Source organism: Bubalus bubalis, chromosome 8, assembly GCF_019923935.1.
Source record: "Bubalus bubalis isolate 160015118507 breed Murrah chromosome 8, NDDB_SH_1, whole genome shotgun sequence".
NCBI lineage: Eukaryota > Metazoa > Chordata > Mammalia > Artiodactyla > Bovidae > Bubalus > Bubalus bubalis.
This window is the reverse complement of record NC_059164.1, coordinates 50,508,526-50,531,992: the sequence shown is the minus strand read 5'-3', so window position 1 is coordinate 50,531,992 and position 23,467 is coordinate 50,508,526. Positions and strand designations below refer to the sequence as shown.

The window sequence follows — 23,467 nt, the reverse complement described above, 5'->3', positions numbered from 1 at the left end:
ACATTTGATGATATTTGTTCCATACTCCTACATTTAAAAACAAAGTCCAAATAATAAGTTTTTCTAATGTTAAATCACAGAAAAATCCACTTGACTGTTAATCTTGTTTTTGGTTTTACAGCTAAATTTTGTACAATCCACTACAGTTACAAATAGATAAAGAATAAGACATAAAGGAAAAATTAAGTATTTATTTTTCACCTTGTTCCAAGCATGGTTATGTGTATTCATAAGAGTTGTATTTTATTTATCCAACTCTCACATTCATTGATTTTTAGAATCCCAGAACATTTCTTTAGCATATATAATGTGTACTTGTCATGAAGTCAACTCCTTGAAAATTGGTGTATGGTGGAGCATTGAATTCAGCCAAATATCTGCTTGAGATAGTGTTGGAAGCTCCCCCACAAGTTTTTGTCTCTGGTCACTTGGGTTAATTTCCATGGATGTACTTGTGTGAATAGAACTATGTTAAGGGAAATAGAGAATTCAAATATTTGCACATGCAACTTACTGGTCCCACTTTTTATTCTTTTGCAGAGAATGGGACAGAGAACTGGCTTCAAAGAAAAATCCCAAACTCATAAATGCCCTTCGACGATGCTTTTTCTGGAGATTTATGTTCTATGGAATCATATTATATTTAGGGGTAAGGCTTTTATTTGTAAACTCACTGTGGGTAAAATAATTACATTCATTTTTAAGACTGTAAAAGGAATAGGGTAATCTGGTACACAGGAAAAAGGACAATCTAACTCCAAATACAAAGAAACCACTAAAACTTTAGTGGAGGCAAGTAAAAAGTGCTTTGGAACTAAGAGATACTGGAACACAGGTGGTGTATTATAATTTAAAATGGGTTCAGTAGATAAAATTTCTTAAAATCATTTCTGTTATCACAAATCACATTATTATCCTGGAATATGAGATTGTGGGTGATTTTATTTTCCTATATTCTACATAAGAAGGTCAGGAGACAGTATCAGGAGAATTAGGTAAAATTCAGTTAATTTCATACATGAGTATTTGTAATATTTTGAAATCATATCTGCATGCTGAATTGTTTTAAATAGCAAAAATTAAAAATACGGCAGTGAAGTATTCCTGCAGTATGTTTTCTCAGTCTTCTGTGTCACCTTCATTGTGAAGAGATCTCCATGGGTGAGGACGCCAGGCTTTATGGTGCTCAAGTGCAGTCTAGGATGTTCCCCAGCTGCTGTCAAATGTGACTCTAATCTATTACTTTTTACATCACCATAGCATCATTTTGTATCCTTGATTGTAACCTGTAAAAGTGATGGCAAGCTGAAAACTTACTGTACAATATTTACTTTGGGAGAATATTGGTCTTCATGCCTCTGGGAGTGAGGAGTGCGGTAGTGCTCCCCAAGAGGTGCCCAGCAAGTTGCATTGCTTTATGAACTTGTGCTTAATGCATACCAAATAAGTACATTTCCACATTTGTTTTGACAAGGATGATCACATGTTTTATAATCCTCTTGATGACATCATGGAAGACATTCTTCTGCCTTTTGAAATTATCTGTTTATCTATCTGCATGGAAATGTGCAGTAGTTTGGGGGTGATGCTATTTTATTTGTAAATATGAATAAGGCAGCTGAGGAATTCATTATCTTTTAAGATATTTTTGAGGTGATTTTTCTTAATGTGAGCACCCAGACTTTGGGAAACAGTTTTATCTATTTAAAAAAATGTGTTGTTTGCCTTGCTGACTACAAACTCTGCCTTTGAATCCCAGTATTAAAAGTACAATTCTCTCTGGCCATAACATATAATGGTCATCCGTGGATCAAAGTGACTACTTTAGATAATTGTTATGCCATTACTAAGGCCATGGTGAAACTCATTTTTCTTCATGTTCTCCATCACATGCTGCTTCCATTGATTAACATAAACACAACTGAGTAGAAGCTGGGAGAAAGGCTGAATTATTAAGTCCTTTTTATGCTCTGCCTGACTTGTGAGATAGTTTGTTCCTTTAGATTCCACCAGGATAGAAGTTTCATGTGAACAAAAGCCCTCATTTAAACATGGAAATTTAGATGATGCATGAACATATTTATAAAATTTATGTTTGATCTGATATACACAGATCAAAATATAGTTTAATATTTATTGAGTATCTTAGCTATTCCAGGTTCAGCATTAAGCCCTTTATAAAGATTATTTTGTTTAATTCTCCTAGTAATGCTATGAAGCAGTCATTAGTGTCTCCAACAGATAGAAAAGAAAATTGAGATGCAGGAAATTAAGTAACTTTTCCAAAGTTATGCATATGGAAAATTTGGTGATAGCCAGGTCTCTTTGGTTCCAAAGCCTGTGACCCTTCCATTAGATCAGATTATAATTGCTCTGTAACTATATAATGATTGTATGTTAGTACTAAATAGAACGGTGGCTGTAGTAATCAGTCTTGGACCTGCTGATCTACTCTGCATCTTCTCAGGAGATACAGGTTAAAAGTTTGAAGGTTGAGGATTCTTCTAGGGTCACCTCAGGGACAAATCTGAAGAAAATTCAGATTTTGGTGGCAGGACAGTGGAACCAACTGGAATGTTTCTGCTTATACTTGGAAAGGAATTGTGTGAAATCCACCCAAGAGCCAGAAGTGCTAAGGGTCAAAGATATAGAAAAAATTAAGTGGTAGAAGAATGAAGTGAATGTGGAGAAAGACTAGCTTGTTCTTAAATGTCTCAAGCCTAAACATGTCTCAAGCCTTTTGTCTCAAGCAAAAGGAATCTTAAAGCCTTTCTAGGTGGAAAATGGCAACCCACTCCAGTGTTCTTGCCTGGAGAATCCCAGGGACGGGGGAGCCTGGTGGGCTGCCGTCTATGGGGTAGCACAGAGTCGGGCACGACTGAAGTGACTAAGCAGCAGTAAGCAGCAGCAGGTGTATTAATTAACTACCCAGAGGTGGGAGTGAGGAGTGATGGATACTCCTGAGCTAAGCCGGGCCCAAAGCCCCTGGTCTGGAACTGACAGCATGTTTAAATGGCAAAGTTGATTTCTATCAGCTCAACTTCCTCTGATATCCAGCAGAATATGGGTGAGGAAAAGGACTGATGGGGAAAGCAATTGACACATGTATGGTGGGAAGGCAGGGAGAGAATATTTATTGGCACAGGTGTGGTGAGGCTGTGAGTCTCAGAGTAAAGGCTTCATGGCCTCACTGTGCAGTTTTAAGCAGTGAAAATGTTGAAAACTGTTAAGTCTTTAAGAATTTATATGGTGGTCATTAAGACTAGTGTAGCTTCTCAGGGCATCTGATCTCTCTACTCCATTCTTTTTATCTCTTACAGGAAGAAAAGAAGGAGAGAAAATTTCACTATTCTAATAAGACCTCTCTCCTTTTAAACAACTTGTACCAAATGCCTTGGTATTTATTGTATTCTTTCTGGGTATTTCTTCTTTCCTCTGTGTGTGTCATTCTGGTAATTTTTGTTTCATTAAATGAGCAGGGATTGTCGAACCTGCTATTACATTACTCTTGGTAAAAGATGGACATACTTTCAGGATGTCCTGTGTGTTCTTAGTCCCTCTAAACCAGGATAATTATGGTGTAAAGAAGGTTTGATTGGTTTCAGGACTGATAGAAAAAGTACTATAAAATTTGCTGTTGACTGTGAAAGGTTAAGGAAAAAAAGGAAATGCCGTCATGAAGGAGTTTGTCTCTCTGCAATAGTGATGTAATTTTAAGTCATATTAGCTATGGTCTCGGAGAAGGCAATGGCAACCCACTCCAGTACTCTTGCCTGGAAAATCCCATGGATGGAGGAGCCTGGTGGGCTACAGTCCATGGGGTCACTAGGAATCAGACATGACTGAGCAACTTCACTTTCACTTTTCACTTTCACGCATTGGAGAAGGAAATGGCAACCCACTCCAGTGTTCTTGCCTGGAGAATCCCAGGGACAGCGGAGCCTGGTGGGCTGCTGTCTAGGGGATCGCACAGAGTCGGACATGACTGAAGCGACTTAGCAGCAGCAGCAGCAGCAGCTATGGCCTCTCCTCATTAACTATGTACTTGTTTTCTTTTTCTTTTCTGCATTTGACTCAGCAGCCAGATACAAAATTACCTTTAACATCTAAGACTCTGAGCATAGAAGAGAAACTGACTGTTGAAAAATTAACTATGTGAGTCAATTAAGGACGTTAGAGGGAGTCAAGGGAAAGGAGTTCTATAAACAGATTACCTAGAGAATATGGTTATCATGATACTTTTATTATGATTAGAAATTCACAAGTGTGTACTCAAATATATTTTTGACTCCTAGGCAGCTCTGGGCATATTTCCATCATCAAATTGAGATACACATCAGTAAGACTTGGGTCAAACTAATTTTATTATTTAAATTTCTTAAGCCCCAGAAGTTTAAGGAGCATAAGGATGTCTTGGGACTTGTGCTGCTAGAGTTCTTAAGTCCCACAGTCTGTCTTGCAAAAGAAGATCTTTGTTGTCATGTTTGGACAAAGACATTGGCTAGGTGTTTGAGTTCAGGCATACTGCTAATGAAGAGAGAGTGTTTGGGGCAATTCTACACATGAGTAGTCTCTGGTTTAGGCACTTTGACTTACTTATGTCCCTTTTCATTGTTGCTGTTGTTCAGTCACTAAGTCATGACTCTGACTCTTTGCAACCACATGGACTGCAGCACTCCAGGCTTCCCTGTCCTTCACTATATCCCTGAGTTTGCTCAAACTAATGTCCATTGAGTTGGTGATGCTATCTAACCATCTCATCCTCTGCCACCTTCTTATCCTTTTACCTTCAATCTTTCCCCAGCATCAGGGTTTTTTACAGAGTCAGCTTTTTGCATCAGGTGTCCAAAGCATTGGAACTTCATCATCAGTCTTTCCAATGAATATTCAGGGTTGATTTCTTTTAGAATTGACTGGTTTGATCTCCTTGCAGTCCAAGGGATTCTCAAAAGTCTTCTCCAGCACCACAGTATGAATGCAAAATTTCTTTAGTTCTAAACCTTCTTTATGATTCATTTCTCTCATCTTTACATAACTACCATATGGAAAAACCATAGCTTTGACTATACAGACCTTTATTGACAAGGTGATATCTCTGCTTTTTAATATACTATCTAGGTTTGTCATGCCTTTCCTTCCAAGGAGCAAGTGTCTGAATTTCATGCTTATAGTCACCATCTGAAGTGATTTTGGGGCCTAAGAAACTAAAATCTGTCACTGCTTCCACTTTTTCCCCTTCTATTTGCCATGAAGTGATGGGACCAGATGCCATGATCTTAGATTTTTGAATGTTGAGTTTCAAGCCAGCGTTTTCACTCTTCTCTTGCACTCTCATCACAAGGCTCTTTAGTTCCTCTTCACTTTCTGCCATTAGAGTGATATTATCTGCATATCTGAGGTTGATATTTCTCCCCAAAATCTTGACTGTAGCTTGTGAATCATCCAGCCTGGCATTTCACATGATGTACTCTGCATGTAAGTTAAATAAGCAAGATGACAATACAGCCTTGATGTGCTGCTTTACCAGTTTGGAACCAGTCTATTGTTCCATATCCAGTTCTAATTGTGGCTTCTTGACCTGCATAGAAGTTAGTATGTTGCTTCTTGACCTGCATAAAGGTAAGGTGATCTAGTACTCCCGTCTCTTTAAGAATTTTCCAGAGTTTGTTGTGCTTGTAAGGCTTTAGTGTAGTCAATAAAGCAGAAGTAGATATTTTTCTGGAATTCCCTTGCTTTCTCTATGATCCAGGGAATGTTTGCAATTTGATCTCTGGTCGCTCTGCCTTTTCTAAACCCAACTTGTACATTTGGAAGTTCTTGGTTTCCATACTGCTATAGCCTGGCTTGAAGAGTTTTGAGCATAACTTTTACTAGCATGTCCCTTTAACCTAAGGTCAGCTGAAAGTGAAAGTCAAGAAGAAAGTGAGGTTGCTCAGTTGTGTCCAACTCTTTGTGACCCCATGGACTGTGGCCTACCATTGCTCTTCCATCCATGGGACTTTCCAGGCAAAAGTACAGGAGTGGGTTGCCATTTTCTTCTCCAGAGGATCAAATCCAGGCCTCCTGCATTGTAGGCAGATGCTTTACCATCTGAGCCACCAGGAAGTGAACTTCCCTGGTGGCTCAGATGGTAAAGGTCAGTTACCTCCAGCAAATCTAGATGCCTGTCATGGAGGACTCGCTTCAGCTTCCTCTCCCATCCCCTCTATCTAACTTCCTCTCTTACCCCATTGAGGTCTTGAATGCTATACTGCCTACACTCACCCTGTATCCTGAATATTTCCATCCTCTACTAGAACTCCCATTCCTAAGACATGGCTATACTTACTTGTGCAACCCATTGTGTACTATCCAGTTCCTGTGACAAGGTTTGGAAAATCATATGGTTTAGATTTCTTTGAAACAGGTAATTTTTACTTTAGTGTAACCAGTCCGACCCTACATAAAGTGGTTTATTTGGTCTGAGATGGACTCTGGAATAAAATTCCCCCAGTGATTCTGATTGAGGTAGACTGGCATGAACATTTTCACTGAATGCATCTGACTTTCATTAGAATCTAAGGTGAGTATATGGGGGGTGGGGTGGTACTTTTGGAACTTTTTAGTTGAATTTTTTAAAATGATGATATCAAAAAATTTTAAACATAGAAATAATTATTAGCTCCCCTAATGACAGAAGGACAATGTTTCTCAAACTTTTATATACATACTAGGCAGCAGCTCCTACCACCTGGCTAAAATATAGATTCTGACTCAGAAGTTTCTGAGTTGAACCTAAGATTCTGCATCTCTAAAAGAAAGGGCTTCCCTGATGGCTCAGACAATAAAGCCATCTGCCTGCAATGCGGGAGACCCAGGTTCAATCCCTGGGTTGGGAAGATCCCCTGGAGAAGGAAATGGCAACCCAGTCCAGTACTCTTGCCTGGAAAATTCCATGGACTGAGGCTCCTGGTAGGCTACAGTCCATGGGGTCACAAAGAGTCAGACATGACTGAGCGACTTCACTTCACTTCACAAGAAAGTAACATGATAATATAAATCAACTATATGCCAGTAAAAACTAAAAAAAGAAAAACAAAAGCTCCCAGGTGAAGATGCTCTTTTCCTAGCACTATACTTTGAGTAGCAGGGACTTGCAGGGTCATAGAAGAAGAGAAAGGCTAGTTAGAAGTTACAGTTGTGAGAAAAGAACTAGGTGGACTTATCATGGCCAAGGAGTCCCTGAATGAAAGGGACAGGAATCCCACTGAGATTAAATGTGGCTAAGGGTTTATTTCAGAGTCCCAATGTTAACTATTAACTTTCTGTGTCTTACTCTGGCACTCTCTCTCAAGACTCTGTTGGAGAGTAGATGACAGTGTGCATGGAGAGGGCAAAGGTATAGCTAGGAGGGACTCTCAAGATTGCAGGAGAGATGATCCAATCTCTTTCTGTTAAAAACAATATTATGTGGGTTGGTTAGGCTTTTACAGTACTAGTGAACACAAAGTTGCTGCATAAGCATCTAGCATTACATGTGCTTTTAAAGGTGAATTTAGGAATCTAACACCATGTCTCATAGGATATTGTCTCTGGGGCAAAATGCATCTGTTCTCACATGTGAAACTTTAGAATAAAGTTGATTTATAAATTAGGAATTGTCTGTGATCATGTATTGTACTTACAACTTAAACTGCATGTTTATTGTTGTTTAGTTACTAAGTCATGTCCGACTCTTTTGGGACCGGTGGCCCAGTTTCCTCATTCTTGCTGTGAGCTTGGGGCCTCTTTATGTCTTCTAGTTAACCAGTATCAAGTGGTGACTCATGAGTGTGATGTGGTGATGGTGTACAGTTTCTATGATTCCTTTTAACTTTTAAATTATGTGTCTGTCATATGGGGCCTAGAAAAATGGTATTTATTTTAAATTGCAGTGATATTACCATAACTTGATTTGGTAGTTTGATGTTGAACAAATCACAGTGCTTGTACTGATGATCAACTTGGGGAAAACCAGGTCATGTTATAACAGTTTTCATTTTGATTTAAGGTTATAAATAAGAGTTGAGGCTCTGTTACCAAACTGGTTTGATCCTAGTTTTAACCACTTGCTAGCTGTCTGACACTGGACAAGTTATTTAGACTGTTTGTCTCAGTTTTTTTAAATTGTAAACAGAGACAATAATAGTTCTTACTTCATATAATTATTGTGCAAAATAAAGTTAAGCATGTAGAGTAGATCTTGGTACAAAGAAAGTGCTTCATAAGTGTTACCTATTACTGTATCATTAAATATAGTCTATACCGACCTTTACAAATACTCCTATTATTTGCATTTACTTATTTTTCTATACTCTAGAAGCAAGTCTTAGAGTACCAATTTCATATTTCTAGAGCATAGAAAAATACCTAGAATCTGTTACTTCAGAAATTAAAATTAATACTTTAACATATCTTCTAGTATTCCATTTTCTGAATTAAGCCTACTCTTGCTATTATATTAGCAAGTCCAGGAACATGTTCTTTTAAAACATGAAGAACATAGCTTAGATTTCTAGTAAAGACATTGCTAGTAATAGTTATTAAATCAATAAACACTCAAAATACCAAAAGCAAAACATTTTCAATTAGGCATTGAATCTAAAAACATGATTCAGGGTAGAAAGATACTATGATGATACTTTTGAATTCTGTTCTTGATGTTGGTGTACATACATTTTTGTGAAAACTGCATAGTTAGGACAATGGGTAGGTTTTATTTTCTATGTCAAATATGTAAAATGTTTGTTTAGCAGTTAGTATAAAGTCAAAAATTTCCATCAGACTGTAGTGTATCAAGATAAATAAAAATTTGACACTTTTGTTTACTGTCTCAAATCATAAGCTTTTCCTTTGGTATATAAGCCAGTACTGTTTGCATTTTATGGTAAATTCTGGGTGTATCCCTGCCTGTGTGTTTACACTTCCATTTTTTTGTATGTGTGTTTTCTTTTTATCATTAATTTACTATCATAAGTTATATACAACTTTCTATCTAAAGTTTATTAATTTTGAGTGTTTTTATGATTAAGACAATGATCAGATAATTATTGATAAACTTGATGCTTATCTTTCCAACTTTTTCCAATAAGAATATATATACTTAACGAAGGGATGTGAATCATTACTTTAAATAATGTATTATAAATCTACCTCTCTTAATGCATTATGAATGCCTTCTCATATCATTAGATACTTTTCTACCTAGTCATTTTAATGCTTAATGACTCATGTGGCTGTACCATAATTTATTTTATCAGTTCCTCATCATTGAATATTTAGATTGCCTCCAATTTTTCACTGTTATAAATAATCTTTCAAAGCTATATATGACAAACCCACAGCAAACATTATCCTCAATGGTGAAGAATTGAAAGCATTTCCTCTAAAGTCAGGAACAAGACAAGGGTGCCCACTTTCACCATTACTATTCAACATAGTTTTGGAAGTTTTGGCCACATCAGTCAGAGCAGAAAAAGAAATAAAAGGAATCCAAATTGGAAAAGAAGAAGTAAAACTCTCACTATTTGCAGATGACATGATCCTCTACATAGAAAACCCTAAAGACTCCACCAGAAAATTACTAGAACTAACCAATGACTATAGTAAAGTTGCAAGATATAAAATCAACACACAGAAATCCCTTCCATTCCTATACACTAATAATGAGAAAACAGAAAGAGAAATTAAGGAAACAATTCCATTCACCATTGCAACGGAAAGAATAAAATACTTAGGAATATATCTACCTAAAGAAACTAAAGACCTATATATAGAAAACTATAAAACATTGGTGAAAGAAATCAAAGAGGACACTAACAGATGGAGAAATATACCATGTTCATAGATTGGAAGAATCAATACAGTGAAAATGAGTATACTACCCAAAGCAATTTATAGATTCAATGCAATCCCTATCAAGCTACCAACAGTATTCTTCACAGAGCTAGAACAAATAATTTCCCAATTTGTATGGAAATACAAAAAACTTCAAATAGCCAAAGCTATCTTGAGAAAGAAGAATGGAACTGGAGGAATCAACCTACCTGACTTCAGGCTCTACTACAAAGCCACAGTTATCAAGACAGTATGGTACTGGCACAAAGACAGAAATATAGATCAATGGAACAAAATAGAAAGCCCAGAGATAAATCCACACACCTATGGACACCTTATCTTTGACAACGGAGGCAAGAATATACAATGGATTAAAGACAATCTCTTTAACAAGTGGTGCTGGGAAAACTGGCCAACCACTTGTAAAAGACTGAAACTAGAACACTTTCTAACACCATACACAAAAATAAACTCAAAATGGATTAAAGATCTCAACGTAAGACCAGAAACTATAAAACTCCTAGAGGAGAACATAGGCAAAACACTCTCTGACATACATCACAGCAGGATCCTCTATGACCCACCTCCCAGAATATTGGAAATAAAAGCAAAAATAAACAAATGGGACCTAATTAACCTTAAAAGCTTCTGCACATCAAAGGAAACTATTAGCAAGGTGAAAAGGCAGCCTTCAGAATGGGAGAAGATAATAGCAAATGAAGCAACTGACAAACAACTAATCTCAAAAATATACAAGCAACTCCTACAGCTCAACTCCAGAAAAATAAATGACCCAATCAAAAAATGGGCCAAAGAACTAAATAGACATTTCTCCAAAGAAGACATACAGATGGCTAACAAACACATGAAAAGATGCTCAACATCACTCATTATCAGAGAAATGCAAATCAAAACCACTATGAGGTACCATTTCACACCAGTCAGAATGGCTGCTATCCAAAAGTCTACAAGTAATAAATGCTGGAGAGGGTGCAGAGAAAAAGGAACCCTCTTACACTGTTGGTGGGAATGCAAACTAGTACAGCCACTATGGAGAACAGTGTGGAGATTCCTTAAAAAACTGGAAATAGAACTGCTTTATGATCCAGCAATCCCACTGCTGGGCATACACACTGAGGAAACCAGAATTGAAAGAGACACGTGTACCCCAATGTTCATCGCAGCACTGTTTGTAATAGCCAGGACATGGAAGCAACCTAGATGTCCATCAGCAGATGAATGGATAAGACAGCTGTGGTACATATACACAATGGAGTACTACACAGCCATTAAAAAGAACACATTTGAATCAGTTCTAACGAGGTGGATGAAACTGGAGCCTATTATACAGAGTGAAGTAAGCCAGAAAGAGAAACACCAATACAGTATACTAACGCATATATATGGAATTTAGAAAGATCCTAACAATAACCCTGTATGTGAGACAGCAAAAGAGACACTGATGTATAGAACAGTCTAATGGACTCTGTTGGAGAGGGAGAGGGTGGGAAGATTTGGGAGAATGGCATTGAAACATGTGTAATATCATGTATGAAACGAGTTGCCAGTCCAGGTTCAATGCACGATACTGGATGCTTGGGGCTGGTGCACTGGGATGACCCAGAGGGATGGTATGGGGAGGGAGGAGGGAGGAGGGTTCAGGATGGGGAGCACATGTATACCTGTGGTGGATTCGTTTTGATGTTTGGCAAAACTAATACAGTGTTTCAGGTTTAAAAATAAAATAAAATTAAAAAAATAAATAAATAAATAAAAGGGAATGGTACAGTTCCAAAAAAAAAAAAAAAAAAAGATATAGCTCAATGCATGGGAGATCATACAGGAAAACAGTTTGTTTATCCAACTAAGAAGCAGAGCAGAGATGCACCCCCAGAAAGAAAGGGTATGGACATTGTCTACAATGAGGAGGAGTGCAGTACATCAGAAACTAGGCAGAGATACACACCCTTAGAGGAAGGGGCGGGGATGTCCTGCGTGAGGAGGAGTGCACTGTGGAGGTGTGTAAATCACACACATAGGAGCATCCTTCCGGGACTTTGTTTACCTTTGGCCAGTTGTCTTGTTTCTTACTTCAATCTGACTGGTCCATGGGTCTTCCTCAAGAGGAGTGCACAATTATTTTTTCTAAGATGGCTCCCACCACAGAGGCCTATGGGTGCATGATCACACTTATTACAGGGTGGGGCCCCCTTCTCTTTCAACCCCCAAGAACTCCCTGCACATGTGCAGACAGGGAAGTCTTCCTTGACCTCAGGAGTGGGCACCTACCTGTCTATTGGCTTTATCAGGGCTCAGCTTTTACCACTGGCTTTGTCCTTGGAGTTTTGGGATGAGAACAAAGGCTCAACTCTACCCCACTTGACAACACCAGGTGTCTGGCCAGAGGCCCACTGTTGCCCACCTCACAAATATACTCAGATGTTGACTGTTCTGGTTCGGAGGCAACTCCTATGACTCTGAGTTATGCTTTATCTCTAGTAGCTCCATTCTTTCACAACCACGCAACAGTCATTTTCTTAGAATCCCCCTGTAACCTTTTCTGGGATATGTATATCCCATTGTTCTCCCAGAGACTCTCAGGAAAATTTAATGCAGGTCTATTGGTCGGTCCCCAGCCGTAGCCACCAACACACCTCCCTTATGTTTTGTGCCTTGGAACAGATCTTAGGATCTTTTGTTGAGTTCTGATCTCTGCCCCATCAGCTCAGTGATACATCTGTGCTCTTCTTTCAGTTCTATTTATCCATACTTTGATCAGGAAATTGTCTCCAGACATAAAACCAGCATGGTCATAAGATTAACATTGTGAATTTCCTTCCATGATGGACAGACTCTTAAGGTGGGTTCTGTGGTCCCTACCTACTGATAGCCATACTTTTGGTCAATGCCTTCCAACTGACTGTAGTTTGCCATGTCTCCTGCTACTAGTCCAGGCAGGGAAGTACGGTAGGATGCCTATGATTATGTAGATAAGAATCCATTACAGAAGCCTGTAACATCCATCTCGGTAGGAGGCTCTATTGCCCACGCTGCCTTAAAGAAGCAAACTATCATATTAGTTGTTGCTTATGATGAGGACCATGCAGCAAGGAACAGAGAGCCTGTGGCCAGTATCTAGCCAGAAGTGATGCCTTCAGTCTGACAATTGCAAGCAATTGAATTATGCCAACAAACCTGGGCCTTTCTCCAATAAATCCTTAGCTGAGTTTACAACCCTGGATAATATCCTGATAGCAATCTTGTGAGACCCTACACAGAACAGTATGCAACTCCTTCATAAGACTTCTGGCCTACAGAACTCAGGAATAATTACTGTGTATCTGTGTATATGTATCTGTGAGTGTGTGTGTGTGTGTTTAACTAAATTAATTTTAGTGTTTAAACTAAATTTTTGATAATGTGTTACACAACAATAAAAAATTAATGTACACTGCATTGTATCACAACCTTTTAACTCTGAAGTCTAATTCCTGAGTACAGTAATATGTAACATTTTTTCTCTTTTATCTTGATGGTTGTGTAATAGGACCCTCAAAATTAAAACTGTTTGATGAGTGAAAAAAAAAATATTCTTTCAATGTACATCTCTTTAAAAGCTAAATTTTAGTAGATTTTCCAATTGCCTTCCAGAAAAGATGTATTAATTTACTTTGCTTATACTAAAGTATAAAAATTCAGTCCTAACAATAGGTATTATAATTTTAAAAATATTCCCAAATTGTTAAGAGTAAAAGAGTGTATTATCATTTTTATTTGAATTATTTTTGTCTCCTAGTGAGTTTAAACAGTTTTTATGGACAAAGGAGCCTGGCAGGTTACAGGCCATGCGGTCTCAAAGAGTCAGACACGACTATAATGACTTAACATGCCTGCACATGTATTAAGCATTTATATATACATGTTTTTGAGGGGTGCAAATTGCCTTTTGGAGAAAGCAATGGCACCCCACTCCAGTTCTCTTGCCTGGAAAATCCCACGGACGGAGGAGCCTGGTAGGCTGCCGTCCATGGGGTCGCTAAGAGTTGGACACGACTGAGCGACTTCACTTTCACTTTTCACTTTCATGCATTGGAGAAAGAAATGGCAACCCACTCCAGTGTTCTTGCCTGGAGAATCCCAGGGATGGGGGAGCCTGGTGGGCTGCTGTCTATGGGGTCGCATAGAGTCGGACACGACTGAAGCAACTTAGCAGCAAATTGCCTTTTAATATTCTTTGTTTATTTTTATTTTCTTATTGCTTTTTGAAAGGCTATTTTCCTCAGCCTGTTATTTGTTTCTAGTGAGTTTTGTTAATTTTTTATTTCCTTAATTATCAGAAGTTTCAATTTTTAAAAATTTGCTGCCCATACCTGTACTTTTTGTTTTAGGTTTGTTTTCTGTCTTTGGCATTTGACATTTAAAAAATCTTCTCTACCCAAAGTAGTAAGTGCATATTTCTTCAAAAAATTTTTTTTCATCTTTTATGTGTAATTATTGAATCCATTTGAATTTATTTGGATGTATGTATGAAATGAAGGTGAAAGTGCTAGTCGCTCAGTTGTGTCTGACTCTTTGTGATCCCATGGACTATAGCCCGCCAGGTTCCTCTGTCCATGGACTCCTTCAGGCAAGAATGCTAGAGTGATAGCCATTCCCTTCTCCAGGGCATCTTCCTGAGCCAGGAATTGAACCTGGGTCTCCAGCATTGCAGGCAGATTCTTTATTGTCTGAGCCACCAGAGAAGCCCATGTCTGAGATAGAAATCTAATTTTTAAAAAATGAGTATGAGTGTCTCCATTGTTTATTGCACTTTCTGCACTGAAATAAAATGACATATTTTATTACATATAAAATTGCTGTCTGTACTTGGACCTGTTCTTGAACATTCCAGACAAATCAGTCTATTTCTTTGTCATTCCGCAAACTATTAGAGCTGTATAATATAATTTAATACCCAGTAAGGTAGATCTTCTCACACGTTATTCTTATTCCCCAAATGTTTTTGGTTAGTCTCTTGTTTTTTTCCAAATGAAATTTTGAATCATCTTATCCATTGATTCAAGTATTTGCTGAATGGATATTCTGTGTTAGGTATGGTGCATGATGTTGGGACTCTCAGAAAAGCTGACAGTCCCTGCTCTTATGGTTCATGCCCAAATATCCACTAGGAATTCTGATAAAGATTGTATTAATCTTATACAATAACTTGAAAGAGAATGTTAGCTTTGTAATATTCATTTTTTCTTTTTAGAAAGTTTGCAGTCTCTCCATTTATTTAAGACTTTAAAAATATGTCTTAGTAATTTTTTTAGAATATATTTTAAGATATGTATATATTATTGGTATTTGCAATGTATCATTTGTTGTATGTTACTAGAAATGAGATGCTTACTTAATTATTACTCTTGGTATTTAGGAATCTATTTTCTTATTTTATATAATTTCTGTTTTCTTTCTACATTTCTGGGATTAAGATACATAAAATATATATAAAGCAAGTTGAGATGATAATGATAATTTTACTGACTGCACACTATAGAAAACAATGTAACCTTAGAGGTTTTTCAACTGATTCCTCCTGTATTAGAAACAACTATGCTTTGGATTTGCAATTATAATTTTTAAAGTAATCTTGGGATTAATTAATTTAATGTAATTGCAAGCATGAACCAAGTTTTCTATTTTCACCCGAACTTTCTTTCTTGATTTAACTATCCAGAGGACGTTCGTATCTCTAGAAACATCTAACGCTGTCCTAAGTGTGCAGATAGAACAAAATGGTTAAAGGATTCAGACTCAACTACAGTTCATTTAAGCTGAGGTCTAGAGGATCCCGGGAGAGACCAGGTGTATTTCCCAGGAGGTATTTTCAGGCTTCCTAATTTTTTCTTGGGAGGCTAATCTAAATATATTCCCAGCAAGAAGGTAGTCACTTGTGCTGTTCTCTAGCTTGACCCCCTCTACCCAGATGGTCTTCTGAACTCACACTATTCAGACCTGCATCCCTCTGAGTAGAAAACACACATAGCAACATCAGGATGTGTGCTAGACAATTGTCCAGGGAATCCTCAGCCTCAGCCGTGGGATTCCCTGGACTCAGATCATATAATCTGAGATATTAGCTCTGGAGGGGATCTTTAAGATAAGCTTGCTCCACCACTTAGTTTATGAGTGAGGAAACTGTCAAGAGGAGGGAAGTGACTAAGGTGACACAGAGTGTAGGTACCATGCTGGGATAAGAACTTGGATTTCATGACTCTCACTTCAGTGTTTATTGCCGTGTCATGCTGACTTAAAGATTGGTATCAGGCTTCTTCCATTATCTAAGTGAACTCTTAATTTCATCTTGATTTGTGTCTGATTAAAAATAAAATATTTTATCAAATTTTAAATAAATTTGCATTCTACCTCATTACATTCAAGCCTTAGTCGGCTTGCACTATTTTATATGGTGGCAAATTGGGACTTTTCTTGTGTAATGAAAATAGTCTGGCAACAGGGTTCACACAGCTTTCACAAAGTAAGAATAGAGGACTGTGTTTCTCCCAGTCATTACCAGGATGGTTTTTTAAAGGACTGCACACACAGATTAAGCCTAGGTATCAGTTACCATTGTTTTCCCTTCCAAATAATAAAATCAGGTGATGTCTGTAAGTGCTTTCATTATAAATATTAGAGAACATGCTGCTTAAAACAGAGCATGGAAAACTATAGGAGGAGGGGTCTGGAGTGCTGATTTTGTCCTTTAATGTTGATGGTTCCATGTTGCAGTGAGGTTTATGTTTTGCTGTTGGCAGATGGTCCAATTATTAAAATTTTCTCTACCAAAAATTTTCTACGTTTTTCTTTTTTCTGTGAATATGTACCCTCCCAGAGTAATGCTACCAATGTCATTGTGGAATAGCCATTGTTGTTCAAAGGATGAATATGTTCTCTTTTTGTTTGAGGTAAGGTGACAGCTAATTAATTCAGTCATGCAACCTGCAGAATAGGTATCTGAATCAGATTAACACAGTCTTATTTATTTTGTTATAAGTCACAGCTGAATTCCAATTCTGCAAATAGTTCTGTTGTGAGGTGACAGGTTATGGAAAAAATATAATGGTGATACAGTGGCGGGGACTTTAGTTCAGATTACTCAGTAGGAGAAAACTTACGTAAGCCCATATATTTCTAACTCTAAAAATTCTGTGTACAGCTCAATTACTAAAATATTTCTCTTTTCCCTCAGAATATTCTTTTTTAGCATTCCATAGATAAGAGTCACTCCTTAGAAATATGCATGGTGGTTTTTATCAGTGGTTCTATATTCAATAATAGTATCTACTAGTCCTGGAAAAAGGAGGAAGGTGATTATGCTAATTATGATACAAGCAGCTGGATTCATGGAAAGTTGTCACACATCATAGTCTTCTGGCTAAAGTCTTATAATGAGCAAGAAATGACATTTTATCTGGTATGTCTGGTAATGCTCCCAACTTATTCTCTGCTTCATAGCCACACACAGTATATCCAAAATGGGTGGCACATAAGAGTTCATTCCTCTTGACTGCAATCAAGAGAGCATTTTAACCAAATGCAAACCCAATGTTAATGTAAAAATAAATCAGTATAGATGTGGCATTGACATTTGTCTATAAAGAATGTAGACATAATATGGAAAAATTCTAGGATAAAATATTGATGTAAAATTAAGTTTGAGGATGAAATAGTGCCACTATAAGCATACTGTGAAAATTATATTTGTATTGTGGATATATTTATACATGTAGTTTCAAATCTAAGGTTCATGTCGACTGTACATTTTCATAGTTTAAGGAATTATTTTGAAATAAATGATCTATTCTAGAGAAAGTTTGGCATGAATCTATAGAACTTAATAAAAACAGCCAGGGCAGCACTTGCACAGATTTAATAGTTTAGGAATGGGAACAGCCCATCTTCCCCAGCATAGGGAATGGGGCAATTATCCTGATTTATTCACAGGATGTCATGTAAACAGCACTTAGAATAAATGAGGTAGATATACAAGTATCGTTGGGGCTACATGTCAGAAACACAACTGTGTTTAAAAAGTTAAAAGAAAATTGCAAGCAGCACAATATGATACCATTTATATAAAGGTTACAGCCTCAAAAACAATTCTATATATTGTAAAAATGAATATACATGTAACAAAAGTACAAAGCATGCATAAAATGGTACATGCCAACAAGCAGTAATTTCTGCACTTACTTACCTTTTAGATAGAAGGTACTCTTCTGTGTGCATGTGTGCTCAGTTGCTAAGTCCTGTGTCTTTAGCGACCCCATGGACTTCAGCCCACCAGGTTCTTCTATCCATGGGATTTCCCAGGCAAGAGTACTGGAGTGGGTTGTAGTTTCTTCTCCAGGGGATCTTCTCAACATCTCTTATGCCTCCTGCATTGGCAGGTGGCTTCTTTACCACTGAGCCACCTGGGAAGATAAACAGACTCTTTAGTAGATATGGCCAACTATTTACCTGGTTTATCTGGGTAGGTTGTTAGCATGTTTGTTTGTTTATTTTTTTTAGTATCTGTTTGGTACAATTCAAACATATTAAAATGTGGCTATATGAGATGAGAGAACTCTAATATTCCATGTTTGTGATTAGTTTGGAAAGTTTTTAAAAAGGTTTGAACTTTTTCTTACATTCAGAACCTTGGTCTACGTAGTTAATTTGAAATGAGGTACTGAATACCAAGTATTGAATGAGTAGCTACGCAAAGCCTGTAGTCAGTCAGTGATGGCACTATGGCTTATAGCTTGTGGGGGTGATGTGGTTATAGGAGAGCACTTTACCTCTTGAGAATGAGAGGGCTGATGGGGTTGGGCACTGAGGTTTAGAAAAGACATTGTAGAAAATGGGGGTGGGGGTGGGGTGGGTGGAACAAATTATCAGCTGAGGGAGAATAACGCTAGGCAAAAAGAGGGGAGGGGCTGTCTGGTTGAAAAAATACATTTGAAATGGACTCAATTACATTATTTCCAGGCAAGGTTTAGCCTCAGATCCCCATTTCACTAGACCACCATGAAACAAGAATTGTATCTTTTTCTTTTGAAGGCAGTTTAGCAAGATGGTTAAGACTTAGACCATCTGGATTCAAATCCATGTGTTCAAATCTGTTCTTACATATCCAGGCAAAGTGGTAATGATTTGGTGAACAATTTGATTCAGTGGTCAGTTGAGGATCAGATGAAGTGGATTTGGAAAACACAACTTTGGTCTTCCCTTGTTAACTCATCCTGTGCTTCCCTGGTGGCTCAGAGGATAAAGCATCGGCCTGCAATGCAGGAAATCTGGGAATGTGTTGGCAAGATCCCCTGGAGAAGAAAATGGCAACCCACTCCAGTATTCTTGCCTGGAGAATCCCATGGATAGAGGAGCCTGGTGGGCTACAGTCCAATTCAGTTCAGTTCAGTTGCTCAGTCGTGTCCGACTCTTTGCGACCCCGTGAATCGCAGCACGCCAGGCCTCCCTGTCCATCACAAACTCCTGGAGTTCACTGAGACTCACGTCCATCGAGTCAGTGATGCCATCCAGCCATCTCATCCTCTGTCGTCCCCTTCTCCTTCAGCCCCCGATCCCTCCCAGCATCAGAATCCTTTCCAATGAGTCAACTCTTTGCATGAGGTGGCCAAAGTACTGGAGTTTCAGCTTCAGCATCATTCTCTCCAAAGAAATCCCAGGGCTAATCTCCTTCAGATTGGACTGGTTGGATCTCCTTGCAGTCCAAGGGACTCTCAAGAGTCTTCTCCAACACCACAGTTCAAAAGCATCAATTCTTCGGCACTCGACTTTCTTCACAGTCCAACTCTCACATCCATACATGACCACTGGAAAAACCATAGCCTTGACTAGACGGACTTTTGTTGGCAAAGTAATGTCTCTGCTTTTGAATATGCTATCTAGGTTGGTCATAATTTTCCTTCCAAGGAGTAAGCGTCTTTTAATCTCATGGTTGCAGTCACCATCTGCAGTGATTTTGGAGCCCCAAAAAAGAAAGTCTGACACTGTTTCCACTGTTTCCCTATTTATTTCCCATGAAGTGATGGGACCAGATGCCATGATCTTTGTTTTCTGAATGTTGAGCTTTAAGCCAACTTTTTAACTCTCCACTTTCACTTTCATCAAGAGGCTTTTGAGTTCCTCTTCACTTTCTGCCATAAGGGTGGTGTCATCTGCATATCTGAGGTTATTGATATTTCTCCCGGCAATCTTGATTCCAGCTTGTGTTTCTTCTAGTCCAGCATTTCTCATGATGTACTCTGCATATAAGTTAAATAAGCAGGGTGACAATATACAGCCTTGATGTACTCCTTTTCCTATTTGGAACCAGTCTGTTGTTCCATGTCCAGTTCTAACTGTTGCTTCCTGACCTGCATACAAATTTCTCAAGAGGCAGATCAGGTGGTCTGGTATTCCCATCTCTTTCAGAATTTTCCACAGTTTATTGTGATCCACACAGTCAAAGGCTTTGGCATAGTCAATGAAGCAGAAATAGATATTTTTCTGGAACTCTCTTGCTTTTTCTATGATCCAGCGGATGTTGGCAATTGGATCTCTGGTTCCTCTGCCTTTTCTAAAACCAGCTTGAACATCAGGAAGTTCACAGTTCACGTATTGCTGAAGTCTGGCTTGGAGAATTTTGAGCATTACTTTACTAGCGTGTGAGATGAGTGCAATTGTGTGGTAGTTTGAACATTCTTTGGCATTGCCTTTCTTTGGGATTGGAATGAAAACTGACCTTTTTCAGTCCTGTGGCCACTGCTGAGTTTTCCAAATTCGCTGGCATATTGAGTACAGCACTTTCACAGCATCATCTTTCAGGATTCGGGGTCTCAAAGAGTCAGACACAACTGAGCGACTTCACTTTCTTTTCTTTCTTGTTAACTCATAGACCTTTGAGCCCTTGATGAATAGTTGGAAACTGGCCTGAGGCTGCAATTTTTTGACACACTTCTTCCTAAAAGTCACCACCTATCCCAGACTGGGAAGGATACAGCATTGGACTGTAAATAGCACCAGTGCCTCTTTGCTCCTCCCTCCTGTTGCCAGCTCCCCTTTATGTGGTTGTCTCAAGAAGCTGTTCATTCTGCTGTTCATTCTATCAATCAAAGTGCTTTTGAGAGTTCTATTTTGAAATCACATCCATCGCTTGGTCTCTTTGGCTTCGGTTTTTTCATCTGCACTGTGAAACTAATATTGCCTACTCTGACTCCTGAAGTTGTCATAAAAATCAAATGAAAAACATTTTATAAAGTGTTAAGTGCAATGTAGATGTTACCAATTAACACACTACTTCAGAAATTGGACCTGTACTTTATGGCTGCTATATACTTTTAGTTAAAAAAAAAAAAAAAAGAAAGAAAGAAAACACCTCATACATAAATGTTTCCAAATGATTTTTGCTAAAACCTAAATAAAGTCTTATTTCATAGTATAAAGATATTACAAAGGACATCAAGAGTTTCATGTATGGCATGGCCTGCTGTGTAAGCCCATTTTAAATCCTCCTGTAAAGATGAAACTGCTTGTGTTGAAATTGTGAGGGCACTTTATGAAAGAAAAATAAAATTTCATTTTTCTGTTTTCCATCTTCTGCAGGAAGTCACCAAAGCAGTCCAGCCTCTCTTACTGGGAAGAATCATAGCTTCCTATGACCCAGATAACAAGGTGGAACGCTCCATTGCCATTTACTTAGGCATAGGCCTATGCCTTCTCTTTATCGTGAGGACACTGCTCCTGCACCCAGCCATTTTTGGTCTCCATCACATTGGAATGCAGATGAGAATAGCTATGTTTAGTTTGATTTATAAGAAGGTAATACTTCCTTGCACAGTCTTTATGCTACTTGTTAGTGGCATTGTGTTTTAAATGCTACACTAGTACAAGTAAAGGATAAACGCTAAAATCAGTTTTGTAGGGCTGTGAAGTAAATGGCAGGAATAATGAATATTTCTAATTTTTCCTTGATACTTCCCTTCAACTAATAATTATTGAGTAATTCTGTAAACTGCCTGTATTTTAGACTTCATTTTTGTTTTTTCCATATCATCAGTTTTTGGAATCCATGGCTCCCTGTTGAAATGATTCTTGCTGTGTGCATAAAAGTCATTGACAAAATATCATCTTATGGTAAAATGCCATTTGTCTTTATGTGCAATAACAAGAATATAGTGTATAATTGTTATCGATCAACCAAGCAATTGATATTTCAACCTTAACTTGTTATGGGGGCTTCCTCCATAGCTCACTCAGTTAAGCATCTACCTGCAATGTGGGAGACATGGATTCAATTCCTGGGTTGGGAAGTTCCCATGAAGAAGGGAATGGCAACCTACTCCCATATTCTTGCCTGGAGAATCCCATGGACAGAGGAGCCTGGCAGGCTACAGTTCATGGGATCACAAGAGTTGGACATGACTTAGTGCTATTTTTAACTAGTTATGACACAATGATAGTATCCACTGCCTTATTTTGAGTTAGATTTTTGTCATCCTAAGTCTTGGAAATTAAAAATTTTGAAATAACACATACACGGCAACCATAAGAACCTTTTCTACTTTTCCGTATGCATTGTCAAGTCAAAAGCCCAAGTTGCTAAACCATGCTTTGGGTGGATTCAAATTAAGACTGTCTTACCAGGCCTTCCCTGGTGATCCAGTGGTTAAGACCCTACACTTCCACTGCATGGGGCCCAGGTTTGATCCCTGGTTGAGAAACTGAGATCCTGCATGCCATGCATCACAGTGGGGGAAAAAAAGGAATTTCTTACCTTACAAACACATTTTAAGGTCATCTTAGTGACACAATATGACACGTGCTTTCACCAACCTGATTTATGTGTGACTCTTTGATTTACCAAGATTAAAGATTTCTTTTTTTTTTATAGATAGTTTGTTGGTTATTTTGGTTATTTTCTTTACCCTTCTTCTCTTTCTTATTCCCCCAATATAAAAACTTTATATATTTGGCTTATAAGAGCTGTGGACCTGACATTCCCTCAACATTTCCATAATATACATGCAAGGTCAGTGGTGTTGTAAAACCTTGATAGTTACATGTTAGTGTTCAACAAGACCTTTTATGGAGGCCCAAGTGAAAAACCAAGTCCACAGTGTAACCAAATCACCCCGGCTGCAATCTCATCAGTTCACAAGTGCCAGGAAAGCATGGGTGATAAATCAATAAAAATCTTATCTTGATCCAGAAATTTTATATAAGTGAATAAATTATTAGGTATCATTTAGAAGATAGAATTTAGACAAGATGCATATCAAAGAAAGTTGAATCCAGTTTAAAAATAGTTATAAAAGCGATTATTATAGTGATAATTGATGTTCATGGCAAACTTCTAATGATTTAGGTATATCATTTCATTTGATCCTCCTCAAAACTCTATATGGTAGAAACTATTATTCCTATTTTATGAATAAAATATTTTGATAAACTAAAGGCCTAAAAAGTATAGAACACTGTGCAAGAACTGCTTCAAAATTTCTAAAGTGGATAAGTCACAATCCTTGAAGTCATGTCCAACTCTTTAGGACCCCATGGACCTGCCAGACTCCACTGTCCATGGAATTTT

At 38.0% G+C, this 23,467-nt stretch overlaps 1 protein-coding gene across 5 annotated transcripts in view; it reads left to right on the top strand.

Annotated features, from left to right (window-relative positions):
- CFTR (CF transmembrane conductance regulator) overlaps positions 1-23,467 on the top strand; it is a 216,851-nt gene that overhangs the window by 46,810 nt on the left and 146,574 nt on the right. For all 5 annotated transcript variants that reach the window (XM_025291139.3, XM_044946628.2, XM_044946629.2 and 2 more), the window contains exons 3-4: positions 541-649; positions 21,484-21,699. In XM_025291139.3, the coding sequence (XP_025146924.3) occupies positions 620-649; positions 21,484-21,699 (246 nt within the window). In that variant the 5' untranslated portion in view covers positions 541-619. The remainder of the gene's footprint in view (positions 1-540; positions 650-21,483; positions 21,700-23,467) is intronic.